This window comes from Oncorhynchus clarkii, chromosome 23, assembly GCF_045791955.1.
Source record: "Oncorhynchus clarkii lewisi isolate Uvic-CL-2024 chromosome 23, UVic_Ocla_1.0, whole genome shotgun sequence".
Taxonomy (NCBI): domain Eukaryota; kingdom Metazoa; phylum Chordata; class Actinopteri; order Salmoniformes; family Salmonidae; genus Oncorhynchus; species Oncorhynchus clarkii.
In genome coordinates this window covers 687,828-711,850 of record NC_092169.1, presented here as the reverse complement: position 1 = coordinate 711,850, position 24,023 = coordinate 687,828, and the positions used below count along the sequence as shown (strand labels likewise).

The following is a 24,023-nucleotide window of genomic DNA, read 5'->3' as shown; positions in this document are numbered from 1 at the left end:
CCGTCCTACAACAATCTCTGTCTCACTTTTACGATCAATTTCTTCTAAAATTGTGTGTACATCTGTATATCTAGACTTAGCTTACCCTGACTTAGTCGCCATACTGATTGATATATAAACAGCTGAATCTGCGCGTTTACCAAAACAACGCTGTGCGTAAACTGCGTAGCTCCTTCCGGAATAAAACTTCAATAGCGAATTACTCTCATTACGCTGCCGTTTACGACATGGGTTGGTCTTCCAACACACAACCATTGCATATTGCCTCTTACCTCAGCTCATTGGCTATCTACCAAGCTAGATTTCAAGACGATCAGTGGTCATTGGGTTAAAATACAGTCAATCAACGAGTCAGTGGTCATATAATTGGTGCACAATGAGCTCGTCACTCGTTGTCTTCCAATCGTTTTTTTCCCGGGTCAATACGTCCCGCAAAATGACCCATCAAGTTTGGTTGTGTTACAAACAAACAGTTGATTGCAAGGAAACCAAACATGACTGGATAAAGTCAGGTATAGTCTGTGTATTTACGTCGGATGTTTCGTTGAAAATTTAATGACACGAAATTCAACGAGATAAGCGTTCACAAAATGTTTTGTGTTAGGCAATTAAAAATGGATTCAACTGAACAAAAGACCATTCATTGTGTAACAATGAGCCTTGGGATTGCAACCAGAGCAAGATCTTCAAAGGTAAACTATTTATTTCAATGCAATCTGTGATTTTGTTACGCAAGAGCTGGTTGAACAAGTAGTTTGATACGGGGGTCTGTGCTCAGATAATCACATCGTATTCGTTCGCTGTAAATGATTTTTTAAATCTGACAACGCAGTTGGATTAGCAAGATTCTAGGCTTTTGAAGCATGCAAGACATTTGTATTTTCAGGAATGTTTAATTTGACTATTTGTGGCGAACACCGTATGTTGTCGAATTCAAACCCGGATCCGGTATGGGTGGTTCAGAGAGGTTAAAACAACTCCAAAATCCCTGCCACTTTCACTTTAGGCCCAGGCTATGTGGTACAAGGGTGAATTGTGGAACTTGGGGTAGACACACTCCATGGAAATGTAAACTCCCGTCTCAGGTGTGTTCTACCTCTTCTCCTCCCTCTTCCTCCTCCACTCTCTCTGCTTCATCCTCTCCCTCTGCTTTGTCCTCTCCCTCTCCCTCCTCCTCTCCCTCCCCCTCCTCCTCTCCATGTTATTCTCCCTCCACTCTCCTCTCCCTCCTCTTCACTCTCCTCTTCCTCTCTCCTCTCCTTCACTCTCCTCTTCCTCTCTCCCTCTACTCTCCCTCCTCTTCACTCTCCTCTTTCTCTCTCCCTCCACTCTCCTCTCACTCCACTCCTCCCTCCACATCTCTATCTCTCCAATCATCTGTAACTCCTTATCCTCCCTGCCTTTTGCTACTAAGCCCTGATTCTCCATATCACTTCCTTCACTTTCACTGACCTAGAGGAACATAGTAACAGAGGGAGAGAAGCAAAAAATAGGATACAATTGTGGTCAGGAACATAATCTCTCTCTCCCTTTCACACTGTTTCTCTCTTCCTTCCGCTCTCTCTTTTTCCTCAACCATACACATATTAGGAAGAGAGTAAGGGATTTCCAGTGTATTCTGGGTTTATTTTTTATTAAAACAAAACGTTTGATCATTAAATACGTATACCGAACTTGTTATTTCGGGACAAACCGACGAGGTTAGCTTTTATCCGCCAGGACCACTATTTCTTGTCCCGGAATCCTGCTTACAGTTTGAAGCCTGCTTGACTGAGATGCTAAGCTGCTAGCCATCAAGCTAACGAAGTTGGTACCAGAGGAGTTTTTGCAATGGAGCCGTCTTTGTCTGAAGAAATAAATGAACAGTTCCAGTGCTGTAGGAGCTTTATCTACTATGCTTTATTTCGGGACAAACCGGATCACTCAGTTCCAAGGTGGCTTCCTTGATCACGCACGTCACTAGCCTATGTAAGAAACTGGGGAAAACGCAGAGTGGAATGTTTACATTTTTTACGCCGGTGGCTGGATGGCATTCGCGCTTGTTGGATACATCTCCGCCTTGTTGTTTGTCGTTATCCGACTGGTCGGTGTTGCCCAGAGCTCCCCCATCGAAGGAGCACAGCAAGAGGAGCAAGGCAATCAACGTTGGTCGCATGTCTCGAGCCGTGGAAGCCGAAGACAGAGGCCTCCCGCAAAGCAGTCTGTACTCCCAACGAGAGGCCCCGTGAGGATACAAACAACGAATAGTTTTGCTGTCCTGGAGCCTGATCTTCCTGCACCTTCGATGCTGGGCGTGCCCATGTCTTCAGCCACAGTGCCTACTACTACGATTTTGAAGTCGACGTCGGCAAACTTTCGTCCCTGCTCTGTATCGAGCGGGGCGCCGGGAGCAACCGTTCCTGGTGCAAAAACAATGTCCTATCCTGGAGATCGAATAAATTACATTACTAAGCTGCTCCCTAATGTACTACGTCAGGACATGGAAATCGATTATATCGTAGTCCATGTGGGTTTAGTTACATTATGAAGGGCAGCTCTGAACAGTTGAAACTGGATTTTAAAGGGCTGATTGACTCTCTGCTAGACACTAACAAAAGACCCATCATATCTGGCCATGTGCCCTCTCTGAATCGTGTCATTGAATGCTTTAGCAGGATTCTTTCTCTTCACAACTGCCTATGTGATTATTGCAGCTAAATGGGTGCACCTTTTGTTGACAATTTAGATACCTTTTGGAAACAAACAACACATTTTATAAGGAGGAAGGGATCCACCCTATCATTTGTGTTCCTGGATCCTTTCACAGCATTATAAGGCTGCGTTGAGACAATGACTTATCAATGACCCAAGCCCAGCTCAGCTAATCCCTACCATTGTGATGCAGAGTTGTCATAATGCTTCAGCAAATGTACATTACACCAAGGGCGTTGGTAGACACAATGTAAGTAACCAAATGTCCCTCTAACTGCTCTGAATGCCACTGCTGATCCTACAGCTATTGTATGCAGTAATCATGTGCCTACAAACCAGATGCATACTGTTAGCACTGAGGCGGTGAGCCCTAGGAGGAAGACCATTGTGTGCAGCTCACCCTGCACTAACATAAATAACATGAGCATATCTACTTCTGCTAAGCATCCCAGTAAATCAATACAAACAAGTAAGCATCCCAGAAGAAACATGCTTAAAATAGCCCACGTTAACATATGTAGCTTAAGAAACAAGGTTCATGAAATCAATAATTTGCTAATAAAAGGTGACAGTCATAATATGACTATCTCACTTAGAGAATACCTTTGATGATACAGTGGTAGCAATACAAGGTTATACCATTTACAGAAAATATAGAAATGCCAATGGTGTTACTGTTTATATTCAGAAACACATTCCTGTAAAGATTAGAGAGGATCTCATGTTAAATACTGTTGAAGTAATATGGCTACAGGTTCATCTGCCTCACCTAAAGCCCATTCAAGTGCTAACAGTCAGTATCTGGATAACATGTGTTAAATACTTGATAATGTATGTGATGTCAACAGAGAGGTATGTTTAGCTGGGTGATTCAAATATTGACTGGTTTCCTCAAGCTGCCCACTCAAGAAAAAACTTCAAACTGTAACCAGTGCCTGCAACCTGGTTCAGGTTGTCAACCTACCAAGGTAGTTACAAATAGCACAGGAATGAAAGCATCGACATGTATTGATCACATCTTTACTAATGCTGCAGCACGGCCAGGTGGACTGGGGACAGCAAGGAGTCATCATGTCAGGTAGTCCTGGGGCATGGTCCTAGGGCTCAAGTCCTCCGAGAGAGAGAAAGAGAGAAGGAGAGAATTAGAGAACGCACACTTAGATTCACACAGGACACCGAATAGGACAGGATAAGTACTCCAGATATAACAAACTGACCCTAGCCCCCTGACACATAAACTACTGCAGCGTAAATACTGGAGGCTGAGACAGGAGGGGTCAGGAGACACTGTGGCCCCATCCGAGGACACCCCCGGACAGGGCCAAACAGGAAGGATATAACCCCACCCACTTTGCCAAAGCACAGCCCCCACACCACTAGAGGGATATCTTCAACCACCAACTTACCATCCTGAGACAAGGCTGAGTATAGCCCACAAAGACCTCCGCCACGGCACAACCCAAGGGGGGGGGGGGGTGAATCAACATCAGTGAATCAACACACTCAGGTGACGCACCCCCTCCAGGGACGGCATGAGAGAGCCCCAGTAAGCCAGTGACTCAGCCCCTGTAATAGGGTTAGAGGCAGAGAATCCCAGTGGAAAGAGGGGAACCGGCCAGGCAGAGACAGCAAGGGCCTGTTCGTTGCTCCAGAGCCTTTCCGTTCACCCTCCCACTCCTGGGCCAGACTACACTCAATCATATGACCCACTGAAGAGATGAGTCTTCAGTAGAGACTTAAAGGTTGAGACCGAGTTTGCGTCTCTGACATGGGTAGGCAGACCGTTCCATAAAAATGGAGCTCTGCCTCCAGCTGTTTGCTTAGAAATTCTAGGGACAATTAGGAGGCCTGCGTCTTGTGACCGTAGCGTACGTATAGGTATGTACGGCAGGACCAAATCAGAGAGATAGGTAGGAGCAAGCCCATGTAATGCTTTGTAGGTTAGCAGTAAAACCTTGAAATCAGCCCTTGCTTTGACAGGAAGCCAGTGTAGTGAGGCTAGCACTGGAGTAATATGATCAAATTTTTTGGTTCTAGTCAGGATTCTAACAGCCGTATTTAGCACTAACTGAAGTTTATTTAGTGCTTTATCCGGGTAGCCGGAAAGTAGAGCATTGCAGTAGTCTAACCTAGAAGTGACAAAAGCATGCATTAATTTTTCTGCATCATTTTTGGACAGAAAGTTTCTGATTTTTGCAATGTTACGTAGATGGAAAAAAGCTGTCCTTGAAATGGTCTTGATATGTTCTTCAAAAGAGCGATCAGGGTCCAGAGTAACGCTGAGGTCCTTCACAGTTTTATTTGAGACGACTGTACAACCATTAAGATTAATTGTCAGATTCAACAGAAAATCTCTTTGTTTCTTGGGACCTAGAACAAGCATCTCTGTTTTGTCCGAGTTTAAAAGTAGAAAGTTTGCAGCCATCCACTTCCTTATGTCTGAAACACATTCTTCTAGCAAGGGAAATTTTGGGGCTTCACCATGTTTCATTGAAATGTACAGCTGTGTGTCATCCGCATAGCAGTGAAAGTTAACATTATGTTTTCGAATAACATCCCCAAGAGGTAAAATATATAGTGAAAACATTAGTGGTCCTAAAACGGAACCTTGAGGAACACCGAAATTTACAGTTGATTTGTCAGAGGACAAACCATTCACAGAGACAAACTGATATCTTTCCGACAGATAAGATCTAAACCAGGCCAGAACTTGTCCGTGTAGACCAATTTGGGTTTCCAATCTCTCCAAAAGAATGTGGTGATCGATGGTATCAAAAGCAGCACTAAGATCTAGGAGCACGAGGACAGATGCAGAGCCTCGGTCCGATGCCATTAAAATGTCATTTACCACCTTCACAAGTGCTGTCTCAGTGCTATGATTGGGTCTAAAACCAGACTGAAGCATTTCGAATACATTGTTTGTCTTCAGGAAGGCAGTGAGTTGTTGCGCAACAGCCTTTTCTAAAATTTTTGAGAGGAATGGAAGATTCGATATAGGCCGATAGTTTTTTATATTTTCTGGGTCAAGGTTTGGCTTTTTCAAGAGAGGCTTTTTTTCAATATGTTTTGTAGCGATTCCTATGTTGTTGACGAAAATAATATTTGTTGGTCTGTGGTGTGTAATGAGGAGCAAACAGATGCTGCACTTGACACATTTATGAAATTGCTTATTCCAGTTACTAATAAGCATGTACCCATTAAGAAAATGACTGTAAAAACTGTTAAATCTCCTTGGATTGAAAAGGAATTGAACAATTGTTTGGTGGAGAAGGATGAGGCAAATGGAATGACAAATATGTTTGGCTGCACAACCGATTGGCAAATGTACTGCTAATTGAGAAATCATGTGACTAAACTGAATAAAAAGAAGAAACTACACTATGAAACAAAGATTAATTACATAAAGAATGATAGTAAAAATCTTTGGAGCACCTTATATAAAATGTTGGGAAAAAAGGCAAATTCATCACAAAACCAATGGATATTGCCAACAACTTTAATTATTTTTTCATTGGCAAGCTTAGCAAATTTAGGCATGACATGGAACAAACGCTGACACTACACATCAAAGTATATCTGACCAAATTATGAAGACAAGCATTGTAATTATGAATTCCGTAAAGTGAGTGTGGAAGAGGTGAAAACATTATTGTTGTCTATCAACAATGACAAGCCAGCAGGGTCTGACAACTTGGATTGAAAATTACTGAGGATAATAGCGGACGATATTTCCACTCTTATTTGCCAGATTTTCAATGTAAGCCAACTAGAAATTGTGTGCCCCCAGGCTTGGAGAGTGGGTTAACTGCCTTGTTCAGGGGCAAAAGGACAGATGTTTACCTTGTCAGCTCAGGAATTTGATCTTGCAACGTTCCGGTTACTAGTCAAACGCTCTAACCACTAGGCTACCTGCCCCCCAGGGTTAAGGTTTGTGCTTTGAGGTTCACAGACCAGGTGCCCTAAGCGTGCATAATCTGCAGCTGGATGCTTCTCTGTTGTTAATGGATGTTTGGGGTATCTATTTGGGGTTGTTTGTGGTTGTTTTGCATTGTTTGTAGTTGTTTGTGATTGTTTTCGTTACCTGTTTGTGGTTGTTTGGGGTACCTGTTTGTGGTTGTTTATGGTGGTTTGTGGTTGTTTGGGGTGATTAGTAGGACCCCATATTTCTGATTTGGGGTTGTTTGGGGGTTATTTGGGGTACTTGTTTGGGGTTGGCATATGCATAGAATTATTAGAATGGGCTTGGAACCTCTAATGCTGGCAATTTGACTGGTAAACTCATGAGTACACTCAAAATGGCTGCCTGGTATTGCGAGGCAATCTTTTCCATGGTCATGTAGAACATTCATTCAAATTATGTTAACTGATGTGAAACAACAAATCACATCACATATTGATGGGTACACTTCCTGCTTTCACTTCCTTCTTTGCTCCTATGGGTATACTCGCAATGGCCGCCAGTCCACCTATTATGCCATCATTGAATAGGACGCCAGTTCTATTCATTCTATTTCTATGGTTTGTGTTTGTTTGGGGTTGTTTGGAGTACCTATTTGTGGTTGTTTGGGGTATATGTTTGTGGTTGTTTGGGGATATTTGGGGTATCTGTTTGTGGTTGTTGATTAGTAGGACCGGGGAAGTCCTGACAATACCTGATCAGAAAATATAGGGCCCAGGGCTGTCCTGTCAGTACTGAGAGTGTAACAAATTGTATGTTGTCTCCTGTGTGTTCTATTTCAGATGGGAATCACGTCCAGGGATGACTCCACCCCTGTGTTCCTGTCTCAAAACATCAGCCACCACCTGACTGGCACTGCACGCACCATAGGAGCTGCACTGGTTGGACACTTTGGTAAACAACCAACATTCATTCAAATTAATTTGGTGCACTTAACTGTTGTGGAAGATGTGTGAAATTGTATTTCTGTAAAGGGAAACTTTAGTATTCGGATCATATTATTTTCTAAGACTAACAAAATACACAGTGAACTCCTGTTTAACCCTTTACACTCGTGGGAATTGGCCTATATGGATAGGGCTAAATTGAAATGTTTCTTACAGAATAGTTATGAAATGCATAACCATGGTAGCAATTGAAAGGGAACAGTTTGGAGATAAGGTGAGTACACAACAGGTCACCTCAGACAAGACTGAATCCAAACATGGCACTGTTGATTTTATGTCCGTTTTACATTTACAGAAAATACTCTGGATGCATTCAGTAGCATTTCCTGGACAACAAAATGACAAGGGTTTGAGTGAGAGGACTAACTGGTGTCTCCAAGTGGCAACACACCTCTCCAAGGTGTGCACAGTCCTTAAGCAATTTCAATGCACTTTTTCTGCCTTAAAGAGGAGTCTAACTATAAGGTACTTTTTTTGAGCTTTCCTGGATGTGCTGTTGAGGAACTAGTGCAAGCACACTTGTAGTTGTTTTGTGAGGAACACAACTCTGCTACCCCTCCATCACACAATTACTGTTATTGTTTACGCAATCCAAAAATTGTCTATTCTAAATCGCAATATGGGTCAGGTGGACATGATTTGAAAGCCTGTTCTAATGCCAACATGACTAGCTAAGTTATAAAATATAATCTTATGGTGTTAGGCTTTCACAAGGCAATTCAGAGAAACACATTGTAATTTTGGTGCGTGAGTGCATTCAGGGGCGTGTGAATTGTCTTCACAATCAATAAACAAATAAGTAAATTATGTTCAGAACAACCCAAAGTATTACACAGTGGCTGTCAGTGCCGTTAAAGATGTGGAAGGACTTTTTTTTTTTTCATGAGCATGGCCTTATTTGTATTAGAGCATATTGAATGACTCTCTTTCATATTCCATTCGTCCAGTTCAATGTAACAGGAATGGGTTTAGGCTACTACATGATACTCCAATTTTCCCTATACCCATCATGAAGATGCTACAACCTAGCCTATGAATGAAAGTTTACAACGTTGGTGCACACAGGTCGAGAGACAAACTTAAGGTGACAGACAGTGACTTTCAATATCGCCTTAAAAACTCTTGACTGTATCTAGCTGATATAACTTGTTCTCAACTAGCCTACCTGGTTAAATAAAGATGAAATAAAAATAAAATAAAAAATATTGGGTGTAATCATTAGTCCAACAGTTGCAAACGAGAGTTTCTATTGGACAAATTCAGGTATGTTTATCCCCGTTTTTTTCTGCTTTCTTCCACTTAAGAAAGGTTTTTCAACAGAATCAGAGGAATGAATACACCCATGATCAAGTGTAAACACAGTTCACTTTCATAGCAACCACGTTGTATTCCTTCTCGCATCTAAGAGCTTTCCTCCTCTTACATTTTCCCTTCTCTTTTGCACAACACATCAGCTGTATGTGACCAGGTGAAAAAAACTTTCCAAGCCAAACCGCTACACACAGCCTACATCGTTGTCATCATATTAGCTAAGGTAACGTCTTAGTCAGAATAGACAATTGAGCTAATGCAATAGTAAACCTTTGCTTCTCCTTCATTTTGAAAGAAATTAATTTGTTCAGAACTGTCCAGCTATTGTTTTTCACTCTCTTTGAGTCAACTACTCACCACATTTTATACACTGCAGTGCTAGCTAGCTGTAGTTTATGCTTTCAGTACTATATTAATTCTCTGATCCTTTGATTGGGTGGACAACATGTCAGTTGATGCTGCAAGAGCTCTCATTGGCTGGAGGATGCCCTCCAGAAGTTCTCATAATTAGTGTGTAAGTCTATGGAAGGGGGTGAGAACCATGGACATCCTAGGTTTTGTATTGAAGTCAATTTACCCAGAGGAGGACAGAAGCTAGCTTTATTCCAGCAACACCATGGTGCTACCCTACGGCGTGCTGTTGAGGCTACTGTAAAACTTCTTTGCAAAATAGTGTGTTTTAATAAATTATTTGGTGACGTGATTATATTTAGGTTTGTTTTATCTAAAAAGGATAATGTTTTACAATTGAAATTTTTATGAAATTCACTGAGGAGGATGGTCCTCCCCTTCTTCCTCTGAGGATCCTCCACTGGTATGACTGCATGTCATATTGTAACTCTACATCATCTTGCAACTCTACATCTTGTAACTCTACATCAAACTCTACATCGTGTAACTCTACATAAACGTTGACACTGTATATGACATGAGTTTTATGATTTGGAGATGTGAAGTATACCTTTGGACTCACAGGTGTTTTGGCTTGCTTGTTTTACATTTAAAGCGGTATTTATTATAATCCTCAACATCTCATCTTTCAAAATACATTGAGTCATCTTAATTTACAGCATTTTCCTCACTCAGACAACAAAACATTAGCAAAAGTTGACCAATTACCAGGATGGATTGGGTGCAACGTCTGAATGAGGGAAATGCTGAAAATTAAGATGACTCGATGCAGTGTCAAGTTTAGAACGGTTATCCAATTAAACACATACAGTGCTGTGAAGCGCAGAGCCAGAGCTCTGATGTTATTGTTCAGCCACTACGTTCATATTTTGTCACTTATTAGTACCCAAATCTGACATTTCCAACCCGTATACGGGTACGAGTGTAAAGAGTTAAGAAATGTAAGTGTGCTTTCATCAGAGGTCAATCTGTATGGTACTATTAACTGTTCACAGTATACAGTTTGAATGTGTGTTGTGGTGTCGGTCAGGAGTGCGGACGTTCGCTCCCAGCAGCGCAGGGGATAGCTTTCTGTACCTTGGTGGGCCGGCGGTGATCCTAAGCATGGTTGCTATGGCGGCAGACGATGGAGCGCTGTACGCAGCAGTGAAAGTTCTGCTGTCTGTGTTGGAGACAAGCCCTGCCATGGAGCGGGAGATGACACGCATCAACGGCTACAAGGTAGGTACAACCCAAACACCTGTCATTAAAGTCGTGTTCATTAGTCACCAAATGGAATAAAATGGACTGAAACGGTGTGATTAACTGGACTTCTCTTGCGAAATGTTTTGAAATGTTTTCCACTGCATCCCCTAATGAACACAACCCAGTCAGGTCTTTACGAAACGGAATGGATAGAATTATGGCGCCTAATGACATACATATCTGTACAGCCCAAACTTATGGATGACAATAATTACATAAAAAAGCGGTTGCCTTGGAATGTTGACTCTGTTCCCCATCTCCTCCTCCCTGTCTCTAGCTCCTAGCATTCCTGCTGAAGATTAAGAGCAGTGTGTTGAGCAGTAGAACCTTTCAGCTGGTGCTGTCTCTGTCTGGTTCAGTGGACCACCTGGGATCTGGAGCTGCTTGTCTACACAACAGACCCGCCTTCAATGCTCTGCTCTGTGACCTGGAGGTACCATACTCCCGTCAGGCCCCACACCAACCCTACATTCCCAAATCAACTCCTAGAGCTGATACCTAGACACCTCCTGTTAGATATAGACTGGGTGTACAAAATTTTAGGAACACCTGCTCTTTCCATGACATAGCTTTCACTGGGATTCACCTGGTCAGTCTATGATCCCTTATTGCTGTCACTTGCTAAATCCACTTCAATCAGGAAGGGATGAAGATGGGTTAAATATTTTTTTTATGCCTTGTGACAATTGAGACATGGATTGTGTATGTGTGTTATTTTAAGGGTGAATGGGCATGACAAAATATTTAAGTGCTTTTGAACGGGGTATGGAAGTACTGTAGGTGCCAGGTGCACCCATTTGAGTGTGTCAAGAACTGCAACGCTGCTTGGTCTTTCATGCTCAATAGTTTCCCGTGTGTATCAAGAATGGTCCACCACCCAAAGGACATCCAGCCACTTTGACACAAGTGTGGGCCAGCATCCCTGTGGAACACTTTTGAGTCAACATGGGCCAGCATCCCTGTGGAACTCTTTTGACACCTTGTAGAGTTCATGCCCCAACGAATTGAGGCTGTTCTGAGGGGGGGAGGTGCAACTCAATATTAGGAAGGTGTTCTAAAATTTGCTCCTTCCCTTGAAGGTGTGGAAGAACACTGCGGAAAGTCTGGACCTGTCAGTTCTCAATCACTTTGCTGAAATCCTGACATCATCAAGGTAGAGTATCTTCATGAGACATCAAAACGTAATGTTGTGCTACCCTAAAATTACACACTTACAGTACTTTACTTCAACCACAAGTAAATTGAACAAGGAACTTCTGCACCTCCACCCACTCTTTCCCCCAGTGGTGACCATGATAATGCAAAGGTCATGCATAACCTGGGTCTGGTGCCTAAACTGCTCTTCCTATTGGCTGACCCCATGGTGACCCCCAGGAAAGTAAAGGTTGCCACCTGTATCATCACTTGCCTGCTCAGAGGACACTTCACCTCCACCGACATACGCAGGTACACACACCTCTGTGTCACAGGCATATGCAGTACTTACATGTTTCGTTTTAGCGTTGTCTTTTATGGGACAGCCATTCAGTCTTCTTATTGTGCTGTGTGTATGTCACTAGTATACTAAACCAGGTGTGTGTTTTCTATTTGTTCCAGACTTGGCCTCTTCCTGGTGTACACCGTGCCTCCCCCAAGTGTGAGTGAAAGCTCTGGACTCTCTGACACTCTTGATGAGGAAACCAAAGGTACAGCCCCACAAGTAGCCAATAGCTCTATTCCAGTCCAACCTAATCTTGCGTGGACAGATGCACGTAACATAACTAGTGTCATAGTGTTTGTCAACAGACTGTGGGATGCGACGAAGAACAAGGAACTTGGTTCCAGCACACATTTTTTTTCAGATAAATTCTGATTTTGCAGGTGTTTGCGTCTTTGTAATTTCGGTAGGAAAGGGGACATTTGGCCCATAGACTTGTCTGTAACTTGCGAAGAGAGAGGTTGGAGCATCCGCCCTGCTTCCACTCCTCGTTCTAGTATTGTCTAACACGTCTCACCCAGAACTTAATCGAGCATCTGACGACACATTTTAGTTCTGGTTTTCCAAGATTAAGTCCAGCCTAGACTAACCCTAATCACATCCTTAACGCCCCCGCATAAATCAAATTAGCATAACAATAAAAAAAATCTAAATCTGTCTGTTTAAATTAGAGATATGTTTTTTTTTGCAATCCACCACATCCACCGAGGTCAGCCTTCCGCATCTGCAGTGGAAGGTGGCAGAGCCACAGCAGTTTTTGTCAGACCAAGAGACATCCCGAAAATCGGTCTTCTCACGAAAACGTCTGTAGTGTCCAAACGGTTTTGCCTACAAACTAATATGGCCCCTCTATGGAAAGACAAACATGATGGTGTTCTATGTTTTACTCTACGACCGCCACAAGAGTCACGGGACTCGTCTGAAGTTGGTACCGACGATTTGCCAAATTCTGTCTGTAGCGTCCGAACAGTTTAGGCTACACACTAATGTGACCCTGACATCGAAAGGTGAGACTCTCACAAACATGTTGGTTGTTTTGCTCTAGGGTGCCCACAAGCCTCACAAGACTTGTCTGAACGTAGCCCAGTACCAGTTTTTTTTTTTATCTGGAAGTACAGTATACCCTTAGTGTACAAAATATTAAGAACACCTGTTCATAGACTGAACAGGTACATCCAGGTGAACACTGTGATCTCTAATTGATGTCACTTGTTAAATCCACTTCAATCAGTGTAGATGAAGGGGAGGAGACAGGTTTTAAGAAGCATTGAGACAATTGAGACATGGTTTGTGAATGTGTGCCATTCAGAGGGTGAATGGGCAAGATATAATAATGAAGGCCTTTGAACGAGGTATGGAAGTAGGTGCCAGACGCACCAGTTTGTCAAGAACTGCAATGTTGCTGAGTTTTTCATCTCTACAGTTTCCCGTGTGTATCAAGAATGGTCCACCACCCAAAAGACATCCAGCCAACTGTGGGAAGCATTGGAGTCAACATGGGCCAGCATCCTTGTGGAACGCTTTTGATACCTTGTAGAGTGCATGCACCATCTAATTAAAGCTGTTCTGATGTAAATTGGGGTGCAACTCAATATTAGCAGGGTGTTCCTGATGTTTTGTACGTCCAGTATATATGGAAGTACTTTAGTGACAAAAAAAGGGCTTAAATATGGGTAAAAAACACATAAATAATTTCCTGATCCTTGTTATATTTCTCAGATATCCACTCAGTGTCCAGGTTATTAGGTACACCACTCCGTTCACAAAAATTGTTAGATCCTACAGACAGGGAGTCATCTGGCTGTGGCTTGCTATATAAAGCAGGCTGACAGTCAACGAGGCATTCAGTTACTGTTCGATTGAATGTTAGAATGGGCAAAACAAATGACCTACGTGACTTTGACCATGGTATGATCGTTGGTGCCAGGCGCGCCGTATGCAATACCTCAGAAATGGCAGGCCTCTTGGACTTTTCACACATGACAGTGTCTAGGGTTTAATGAGAATGGTGCGACAATCAAAAAATCATTGATGAGCAATCAAAGGAGCTCAAGAATCATGAAGAAACTAACAGGTGGGCCACAAAGAGACAAATAACAGCGCAGTACAACAGTGGTGTGCAGAACGGCATCTCGGAATGCCGAACTCGTCGGTCCTTGTCACGGATGGGCTATTGCAGCACCATCCTGCCTGGCCCCATCCTGCCTGGTGTCAACTGGTGGTGGTGTAAGGGTGTGGGGAATGTTTCCTGACACACGTTTGGTCCCTTGATACCAATTGAGCAGCGTTTCCATTCCCTGAAGAATTCAGGCTGTTCTGGCGGCAAAGGGAGGTCTGACCTGGTTCTAGATGGTTGAACCTAATACACTGACCACTGAATGGAGGACAGACACAAAACTTACTTCCTTTGGATAAATGTTTTGACTGTGTTTTGCCATGTATGAATATGTTATTCAATGCATTTCTATGGGCTAATAGCAGTAAGACCATATTCAACTATTTTTTTGTGTATCTTTTTTTATACTTACAGGGGACCTAAAATTCAACTTCAAATTGCTAAATGATCCATGGTATGGCCATCTTAAAACAATGCCGTATATTAGCTTAGTAGAAACCCAACCACTGTCAGTGTTTAGTAATTCTCTCCCCTCTCTCCTGTAGCTCAAAGTTTCAGTCCAGCCAGACTAGTGTGGGTCCGTAATCAACTGCTGTCTTCTCTCTGTGACCTCATCAGCTCAGACAGTCTTCTCACTGCAGAGTGAGTACCTGCAGGGTCAAACCGCTCACCATCGGGTTAACATGGGTTTCAATGGAACTACTGCATTTTTAACATGTTTGATCTACTGTGTGTGTGTGTGTCCACCTGCAGTGAGCGGAAAGAGCTGATCCAGACACTGGGCAGTGATTGGTTCCTGCTGTTCCTGCAGCCCCGCCTCCACTCTTCCACCCTGTGCCTAGGCCTCCGCCTACTCACACTTCTCCTGGCCAATCAGAGCGAGCGGAACAGCTTCAGAGAGGGCGTGTTCCCAGGCACCCTAGTAGAGAGCCTGGATGAACCCTCTGTTGTCATAGGTATGATATACTTTTGTTTAGATACTGTATGTTTTATAGTTCATTAACATGATTTGTATTATGTTTCATAAACATAAACATGTTGTTAATTTTTTTGACCCAGTCTTTCATTCTATTCATTCCACGTTGCAATGTTAAAGAAATCATTGGCATGTAGCTAGCTAGCTAGCAGAGGTTCAATAATGACGAGAGACAAGAACTTCAATAAATAGGCTTAATGATTTAATAAATAATTTATACTGAACAAAAATATAAACGCAACATGTAAAGTGTTGGTTTCATGTTTCATGAACTGAAATAAAAGATCCCCAAATTTCTCAAATCTCTCAAAAATGTTTTTTCAAATTTGTTTACATCCCTGTTAGTGATTTTTTTTCTTCCTTTGCCAAGATTATCCATCCACCTGACAGGTGTTCAATAAGCTGATTAAACAGCATGATCATTACACAGGTGCAACTTGTGTTGGGGACAGTGAAAGGCCACTCTTTTGAGGGAGTGTGCAATTGGCAATTGAAATCCATAGACTATGGACTAATGCATTTAATTAAATTGACTGTTTTCTTATATGAACATTGACTGTTTTCTTATATGAACTGTTACTCAGTAAAATCTTTGAAATTGTTGAATGTATATAACTAGTATATAACTAGGCAACAAGAACTTAATGATTTGAAGAATAATGTATAAATAGGCAACAACCAGCTGATTGTCAAATCAATAATATAGTTATGGAGGATAGCTAGGCTAAAGGCAAGCTAACACACAATAACATCAAGCAGCTGAAATGACTGCAAACTATGTGCACTTTTGTTTCTTTTACCTTCATTTCTTTATCGCCATTTTTTTTGTTTATATCCTTTATAATGATCCTGATAACTGAATTTGCCTTGCTCAGAGAAGCTGTCAGTCACGCCTGTGGGAGAGTGGATGTTAACAGGAATTACCTGTGGAATGCGGGTATTGTGGTGCTATAACTCCCTGCTATCAACCAATCAGCATCCAGGATCCAAACAACCCGTTTTCTAATTGTTTATATTACATGAGTAGATATGCAAAGAAGTTTATACTCTCATCGTGTCGACTGTGTAGACTTACACTCTAATCAATGGCTTGTTGTTTTGTGTACTACCCTCCAACCGAACGTATTGTAAAACACCTTAAATACCCACCGGAGTCTGGCACCGGTGGTGTATTCTTTCCTTTAATGTATTGTATGGTATTTGTCTTTGTGTGTTTCTTAGACAACCTGAGAGCTTATGAGTGGTCCTATGAGTGTCAGAGTGTCACCTGCGCAGGCTTCGACGTGCTGCAAAGGCTTCTGGTCCGCCAGGCTCACCTGCCTCAGGTGTACGGAGCGCTGGCCGCTCTACTGTTGGGGAAGAGAGGAGGAGAAACGCCTGACGGACAGGTAACATGACACTAACTGACCTGGATATAAAGTAGTTAAAGTACATTAAAGTAACTTAAGTTATATTGAAGTGACATGGCAAGATATTAGGAGCATTTTAATAGGGCTCTTACCACTCCTGTTATTTTGCACAATTCAATTCTCATGATTAACTGTAAAGTAAATCAAACAAAGCTAAATCTATTTTGGCATCCATGAGATGATTCCTGTGTTGGACTTTAAAAGTGTATGTCCTCTGTGGTCTTCTCTGTAGCTGGATCTGGATGAAGTTCTGCAGGCAGTGATTGACAGCACAGAGTACACAAACTCTGCTCCCTTACAGCTGTGTTCCAAGTCTGCAGCCATGCTACTGGAGCTGGTCAAGGCCATCATCACACAGGTGAGACAACTGGGTTCAAAACATAACACAGAAGTTATTTTACATTCTCACTCTGAGACAATTGTGCTAATGTAGTCTCAAAGCACTTAACATTGTAAATGGTTACTATTAATGGCATCAGTTTGAATTTACTATACACCCTTCCTCAATCTAAATACTGTCCTGTTTGTTGTCGCTCTCCATGTATAGCGGTCATCTGCCGCTGATGCATCTTGGGAGTTGCAGTTTCCCGGCAGTGTGATGCAGTTCCTTTGTCTGGTACACAATCACCGCCCCCGAGACCCACTATGGACGTCTCCAGAGTTTCTACACACGCTCGCCAGCACTGTGTTTCCCCCTGAGGTGTGTGTGTCTTTCTCCTCCTCTACTTCATCTTCCTTTTGTAGTGGCATCAGACCTATGATGGGGGTTTTGATAAATAGTGAAATTCTTGCTCTCATCTCCTCAGAGTGAAGAAGTGTGTCAGCCAACCAGGAAGCAGGTGTGTGACTTCATCCGTATCCTCTTAATGGACAGCCTGCTCAACGTGCCTGCCAAAGAACACACACACCCCCTACTGCTGCTACTGGAGGTACACACACACACACACACACACACACACACACACACACACACACACACACACACACACACACACACACACACACACACACACACACACACACACTGGTGAGGTTAATAAACGACTGTATTCTCCTGTTTTATCCAGGATGTGCCGCTCTTGGCCCAGTTATAAGACAGAGAGGGAGAGTATTCATTGAGTACCTTAGCATGCACACTAATAATTCAACATTAACCTTTCAAGTGCGGAACCCCTCGATAACATTCCCCTGAAAAGGCAGCGAGCGAAATTCAAAAATATTTTTGGGAAATATGTAACTTTCACACATTAACAAGTCCAATACAGCAAATGAAAGATAAACATCTTGTTAATCTACCCATCGTGTCCGATTTCAAAACTGCTTTACAGCTAAAGCAAAACATATGATTATGTTAGATCACCGCCAAGTCGAAAAACACAGCCATTTTTCCAGCCAAAGATAGGAGTCACAAAATGCAGAAATATAGATACAATTAACCACTAACCTTTGATGATCTTCATCAGAGGACACTCATAGGAGATCATGTTACACAATACATGTATGTATTGTTCGATAATGTGCATATTTATATCCCAAAATCTCAGTTTACATTGGCACCTTATGTGCAGTAATGTTTTGATTCCAAAACATCCGGTGATTTTGCAGAAATACTCATAATAAACATTGATAAAAGATAGTAGTGTTATTCACAGAATTAAATATAGTCTTCTCCTTAATCTCTCTGGGACATGTGGGACGCTAGCGTCCCACCAGGCCAAAAGCCAGGGAAAATGCAGAGCGCCAAATTCAAATAAATTACTATAATAATCAAACTTTCATTAAATCACACATGCAAGATCGCAAATAAAAGCTACACTTGTTGTGAATTCAGCCAACATGTCAGATTTCAAAAAGGCTTTTCGGCGAATGCAAACAATGCTATTATCTGAGGATAGCACCTCCGTAAACAAAGAGAGAAACCATATTTCAACCCTGCAGGCGTGACTCAAAACACAGAAATAAAAATATAATTCATGCCTTACCTTTGATGAGCTTCTTTTGTTGGCACTCCAATATGTCCCATAAACATCACAAATGGTCCTTTTGTTCGATTAATTCCGTCGATATATATCCAAAATGTCCATTTATTTGGCACGTTTGATCCAGAAAAACACTGGTTCCAACTTGCTCAACGTGACGACATAATATCTCAAAGTTACCTGTAAACTTTGCCAAAACATTTCAAACTACTTTTGTAATACAACTTTAGGTATTTTCTAACGTAATTAATCGATAAAATTGAAGATGGGATGATCTGTGTTCAATACAGGAAGTAAACAAACTGAAGCATGCTTTCTGGTCACGCGTCTCCATCTAACAGTACACTTCAAGTGACCCTCGTTCAAGATGGCCGTACTTCTTCATTACACAAAGAAATAACCTCAACCAATTTCTAAAGACTGTTGACATCCAGTGGAAGCGATAGGAACTACAAGAAGGTCCCAAGAAGGTTCCCAATGAAAATCCATTGAAAAGAGGGTGACCACAAAAAAAAGATCTGAATGGTTTGTCCTCTGGGTTTCACCTGCTAAATAAGTTATGTTATACTCACAGACATGATTCAAACAGTTTTAGAAACTTCAGAGTGTTTTCTATCCAAATCTACTAATAATATGCATATCTTATCTTCTGGGGATGAGTAGCAGGCAGTTGAATTTGGGCATGCATTTCATCCGGACGTGAAAATACTGTCAGCAAGAAGTTAATTAATACAACCGCTGTCTCAAGTTTCAAAAACACTTTACGGAAAAAGCATAATCTGAGAACGGCGCTCAGAGCCCAAAACAGCCATTTTGGAATCAACAAAGTTAGAAACAACACCATAAATATTCACTTACCTTTGATGATCTTCATCAGAAGGCACTCCCAGGAATCCCAGTTCGACAATAAATGACTGATTTGTTCCATTTATGTCCAAATAGCCACTTGTTGTTAGCGTGTTCAGCCCAGTAATCCATCTTCATGAGGTGCAGGCACTTCATCCAGACAAAAACTTGAAAAGTTCCATTACAGTCCTTTAGAAACATGTCAAACGATGTATGGAATCGATCGTTAGGATGTTTTTAACATAAACCATCAATAATGTTCCAACCGGAGAATTCCTTTGTCTTCAGAAAAAGCACTGGAACGCGAGGTAACGCTGTCGGGAGCGCGCGTCATGAGACCAAGGCTCTCTGCCAGACCACTGACTCAAAGAGGTCTCATGAGCCCCTCCTTTATAGTAGAATCCTCATTCAAGTTTCAAAAGACCGTTGACATCTAGTGGAAGCCGTAGGAAGTGCAATGTGTATTTGGTAGGCCAAGCTTTGAAAAACTACAAACCTCAGATGTCCCACTTCCTGGTAGGATTTTTCTCAGGTTTTCACCTGCCATATGTGTTCTGTTCTACTCACAGACATCATTCAAACAGTTTTAGAAACTTCAGAGTGTTTTCTATCCAATAGTAATAATGATATGCATATATTAGCATCTGGGACAGAGTAGGAGGCAGTTCACTCTGGGCACGCTATTCATTCAAAAGTGAAAATGCTGCCTCCTATCCCAAAAAGGTTAAACAGATTATGGCAGTAGGCCGAGTATGGCAATAGTCATGTAAACACTTTACTCTGCTTATCTTAATCAGCATAAGGTCAAAATCAAAGTAAGCATACACTGATTAAAACACCTCGTTTTCTTAGCAACCTTTCTAATTATTAGGACATGTAAGCAGCTTAACTTCTTATGGGCAGGACGGTAGCGTCCCACCTGGCCAACATCCGGTGAAATTGCAGAGCGCGAAATTCAAACTACAGTATTATAAATATTTTACTTTCATAAAATCACAAGTGTAATACATCAAAATAAAGCTTCACTTCTTGTTAATCAAGCCTCTGTGCCAGATTTCAAAAAGGCTTTACGGCGAAAGCACACCATGCGATTATCTGAAGACAGCGCCCCGCATACAAACACATGAAAAACATATTTTAACCAGGCAGATGCGACACGAAAGTCAGAAATAGCGATATAAAAAATGCCTTACCTTTGATGATCTTCTTCTGTTGGCACTACAAAAGGTCCCAGGTGTCTTGCTAATTGCCTATAATTTCCACCTGTTGTCTATTCCATTTGCACAACAGCATGTGAAATGTATTGTCAATCAGTGTTGCTTCTTAAGTGGACAGTCTGATTTCACAGAAGTGTGATGGACTTGGAGTTACATTGTGTTGTTTAAGCGTTCCCTTTATTTTTTTGAGCAGTGTATATTTACGCGGAGCTGTCTTTCTCTGTCGAAACCAATCGATCCGTCTATGGGTAGTGGCTCAATGTAAGGCTCTGGTTGTCCACCAGAGATCACAAAGTCCTTCTTCTTTGGTAGTGGAGTGGTTGTTAGATAGAGACTTCAGATGTACCAAGAGGGATCTGTTCTTTCCCCTCGTGTCTTTGGCCAAATTCTAGGACCAATTTTACCTGCACAGCTGCTGACTGTGAATGTTTCTGGTCTCCAATGGAAGGCTATCTTCTCGTGTTGAGCTTCAGAGTTTCTTACCATTTCAAAGTGTGGACCACGTTCTCACATATTTTGGTCTCATAGTGATCTCAATGATTGATTTACATGCCAGCTGCTGGCGGGTAAAGTTGTCGGGAGCTGAACCCTGAATATTCAATCATTGAGACCACAAGACATGTTTTGGTCTTGTAGTTTTAACCATTCATGACATCTGTTTTTTTTTATTATTTTACCTTTATTTAACTAGGCAGGTCAGTTAAGAACAAATTCTTATTTTCAATGACGGCCTAGTGGGTTAATTTCCTGTTCAGGGGCAGAACGACAGATTTGTACCTTGCTAGCTCGGGGGTTTGAACTTGCAACCTTCCGGTTACTAGTCCAACGCTTTAACCACTGGGCTACCTTGCCGCCCGTCCATCTGTGTGCTTTTCACCGTCCGTGTGCTTAGTCTATAGAGTTTAAACCATTTCGTAACGTTCTGCTCATGCTGTCCGCCAGGCTGGTATAATGTAAATGTCTTTAACGAGTCCTTTTTAAGCACTCTGGCCAAAAGGGGCATTCCATCACACCAACACAATGTCTGTTCTCACTTGGGCATGGTTACTGGCTGGGCACAAGTTGATATGAAAAGCAATTATCTCATTTAGAAGGCTAAAATCACATTGCTATCTTCACAAAAGTATTTTCATATTTAATCATATATTTTATACAACATTTAGATGTAAACTTGATACATAGGATATGTACACTTTCAGAGTTACAGTTACTTAGTTATACCATCCATAATGGCATCACAAAATAACAAACCATATGACAGGATTATTCTTTAGATCCCCACGGACCATTCTTAATATTCCTATCTTATGAATATTGTTCCAATGTTCATTCTTTGGCCGTTAGAGTTTTTGGCGGCAAAGGTCTTCTGTAGACAAAGGGATTTCTTTCCCAATACTGCAGGTCAAAAAATAGAATAATAAAATAAAAAAATAAAAATAATTCTCTCTAAATTTACGACCCGATGTTAAGGTGTCAAGATCGGCACAGCCCCCCTTCCCCTCTTTTGTCGGAGAGAGGAGGTCTGGCTATCTTCAAACATTTGCCTAGCTAATGGGTCTTTTGATCGACTGTCAGGTGAGTCATGACACTGTCTATAGCATGCTATTAGATACTTATAGACTCACATCTTGACTGGCTGCATCACCATTTGGTATGGCAACTGCTTGGCATCCAACCTCAATGCGCTACAGAGGGTAGTGCGTATGGCCTAGTACATCACTGGGGTCGAGCTTCTATACCAGGCGGTGTCAAATGAAGGCCCTAAAAAGTGTCAAAGACTCCAGCCACCCAAGTCATAGACTGTTCTCTACGCTACTGCTCGTCTAGCGGTACCAATGCACCAAGTCTGGAAGCAACCAGACCCTGAACAGTTTCTACCCCCAAGCCATAAGACTGCTAAACAGTTAACCAATAGCTACCCGGGCTATCTGCATTAACCCTATTTGCACTCACTCTTTTGACTCATCACATACGCTGCTGTTACTGTTTATTATCTATCCTGTTGCATAGTAATTTATCCCTACGTATATGTACATATCTACCTCAATTGCCTCGTACCCCCACAACAACTCGGTATGGGTACCCTGTACATATAGCCAAGTTATCATTACTCATTATGTATTTATTCCTTGTGTTATTATTTTTATATTATTTGTAAAAAAAAAATATATATATATATATATATATATATATATATATATATTGTTGGGAAGGGCCAACAAGAAAGCATTTCACTGTTAGTGTTCACCTTTTATTTATGCAGCATTTGACAATGCTCCAAATAATTGTATTTTATTTGACTTCCAGTCATTTTGCTAACGCTAGTTAGCATTGGCTTGCGAAACTACCTCTAACTTCTTTCATACTTTACACAGATGCATAAAATGTCTTCTAGTTCATCTGACTCTGGGGAAGTAGATAAAGGATTTCATTGCCAAAATCCCAAAGTATCCCTTTGAAAACCTGTTTCGGCTGCAATCCCGTTAACGGGATGATATGACAACATCCAGTGAAAGAGAAGGGCGCCAAATTCAAAACAGAAATCTCATAATTAAAATTCCTCAAACATACATGTATTTTATACCATTTTAAAGGTAGTCTTGTTGTTAATCCCACCGCAGTGCCCAATTTCAAATATGCTTTTTAGCGAAAGCACCACAAACGATTATGTTAGGTCACCACCAAACCACAATAAAGACAGTCATTTTTCCTGCCGAAGAGAGAAGTCACAAAAAGCACAAATAGAGATAAAATGAATCACTAACCTTTGATAATCTTCATCAGATGACACTCTTAGGACTTCATGTTACACAATACATGTATGTTTTGTTTGATAAAGTTCATATTTATATAAAAAAAAATCTGAGTTTACATTGGCGCATTACATTCACTAGTTTCAAAAACATCCAGAGATTTTGCATAGGCACACAGATTCAACAGAAATACTCATCATAAATGTAGATTATAATACAAGTTATACACATGTAATTATAGATATACCTGTCCTTAATGCAACCGCTGTGTCAGATTTTTTTTAAACTTTACAGAAAAAGCAAACCATGTAATAATCTGAGACGGCGCTCAGAACAATAGTCAAATTAGCCGCCATGTTATAGTCAACATAAACCATAAATGACATGCTAAATATTCCCTTACCTTTGATGATCTTCATCAGAATGCACTCACAGGAATCCCAGGTCCACAATAAATGCTTGATTTGTTCGATAATGTCCGTTATTTATGTCCAGTTGGCTACTTTTGTTAGCGCGTTTGGTACACCTATCCAAACGCTGGTGCTGGTCGACCATTTTTTCGGACAAAATCTTCAAAAAGTTATATTACAGGTCGAAGAAACATTTCAAACTAAGTACAGAATCAATCATTAGGACGTTTTTATCATATATCTTCAATAAAGTTCCAACCGGAGAATTCCTTTGTGT

At 41.5% G+C, this 24,023-nt stretch overlaps 1 protein-coding gene across 1 annotated transcript in view; it reads left to right on the top strand.

The window, feature by feature from the left end:
- Positions 1–24,023, top strand: part of LOC139381891 (WDFY family member 4) — a 158,879-nt gene that overhangs the window by 61,237 nt on the left and 73,619 nt on the right. The window contains exons 25-36 of the mRNA XM_071125743.1: positions 7,432–7,543; positions 10,349–10,539; positions 10,841–10,996; positions 11,643–11,716; positions 11,848–12,009; positions 12,160–12,248; positions 14,702–14,798; positions 14,910–15,112; positions 16,354–16,520; positions 16,774–16,899; positions 17,089–17,241; positions 17,348–17,470. Of these exons, the coding sequence (XP_070981844.1) occupies positions 7,432–7,543; positions 10,349–10,539; positions 10,841–10,996; positions 11,643–11,716; positions 11,848–12,009; positions 12,160–12,248; positions 14,702–14,798; positions 14,910–15,112; positions 16,354–16,520; positions 16,774–16,899; positions 17,089–17,241; positions 17,348–17,470 (1,653 nt within the window). The remainder of the gene's footprint in view (positions 1–7,431; positions 7,544–10,348; positions 10,540–10,840; positions 10,997–11,642; positions 11,717–11,847; positions 12,010–12,159; positions 12,249–14,701; positions 14,799–14,909; positions 15,113–16,353; positions 16,521–16,773; positions 16,900–17,088; positions 17,242–17,347; positions 17,471–24,023) is intronic.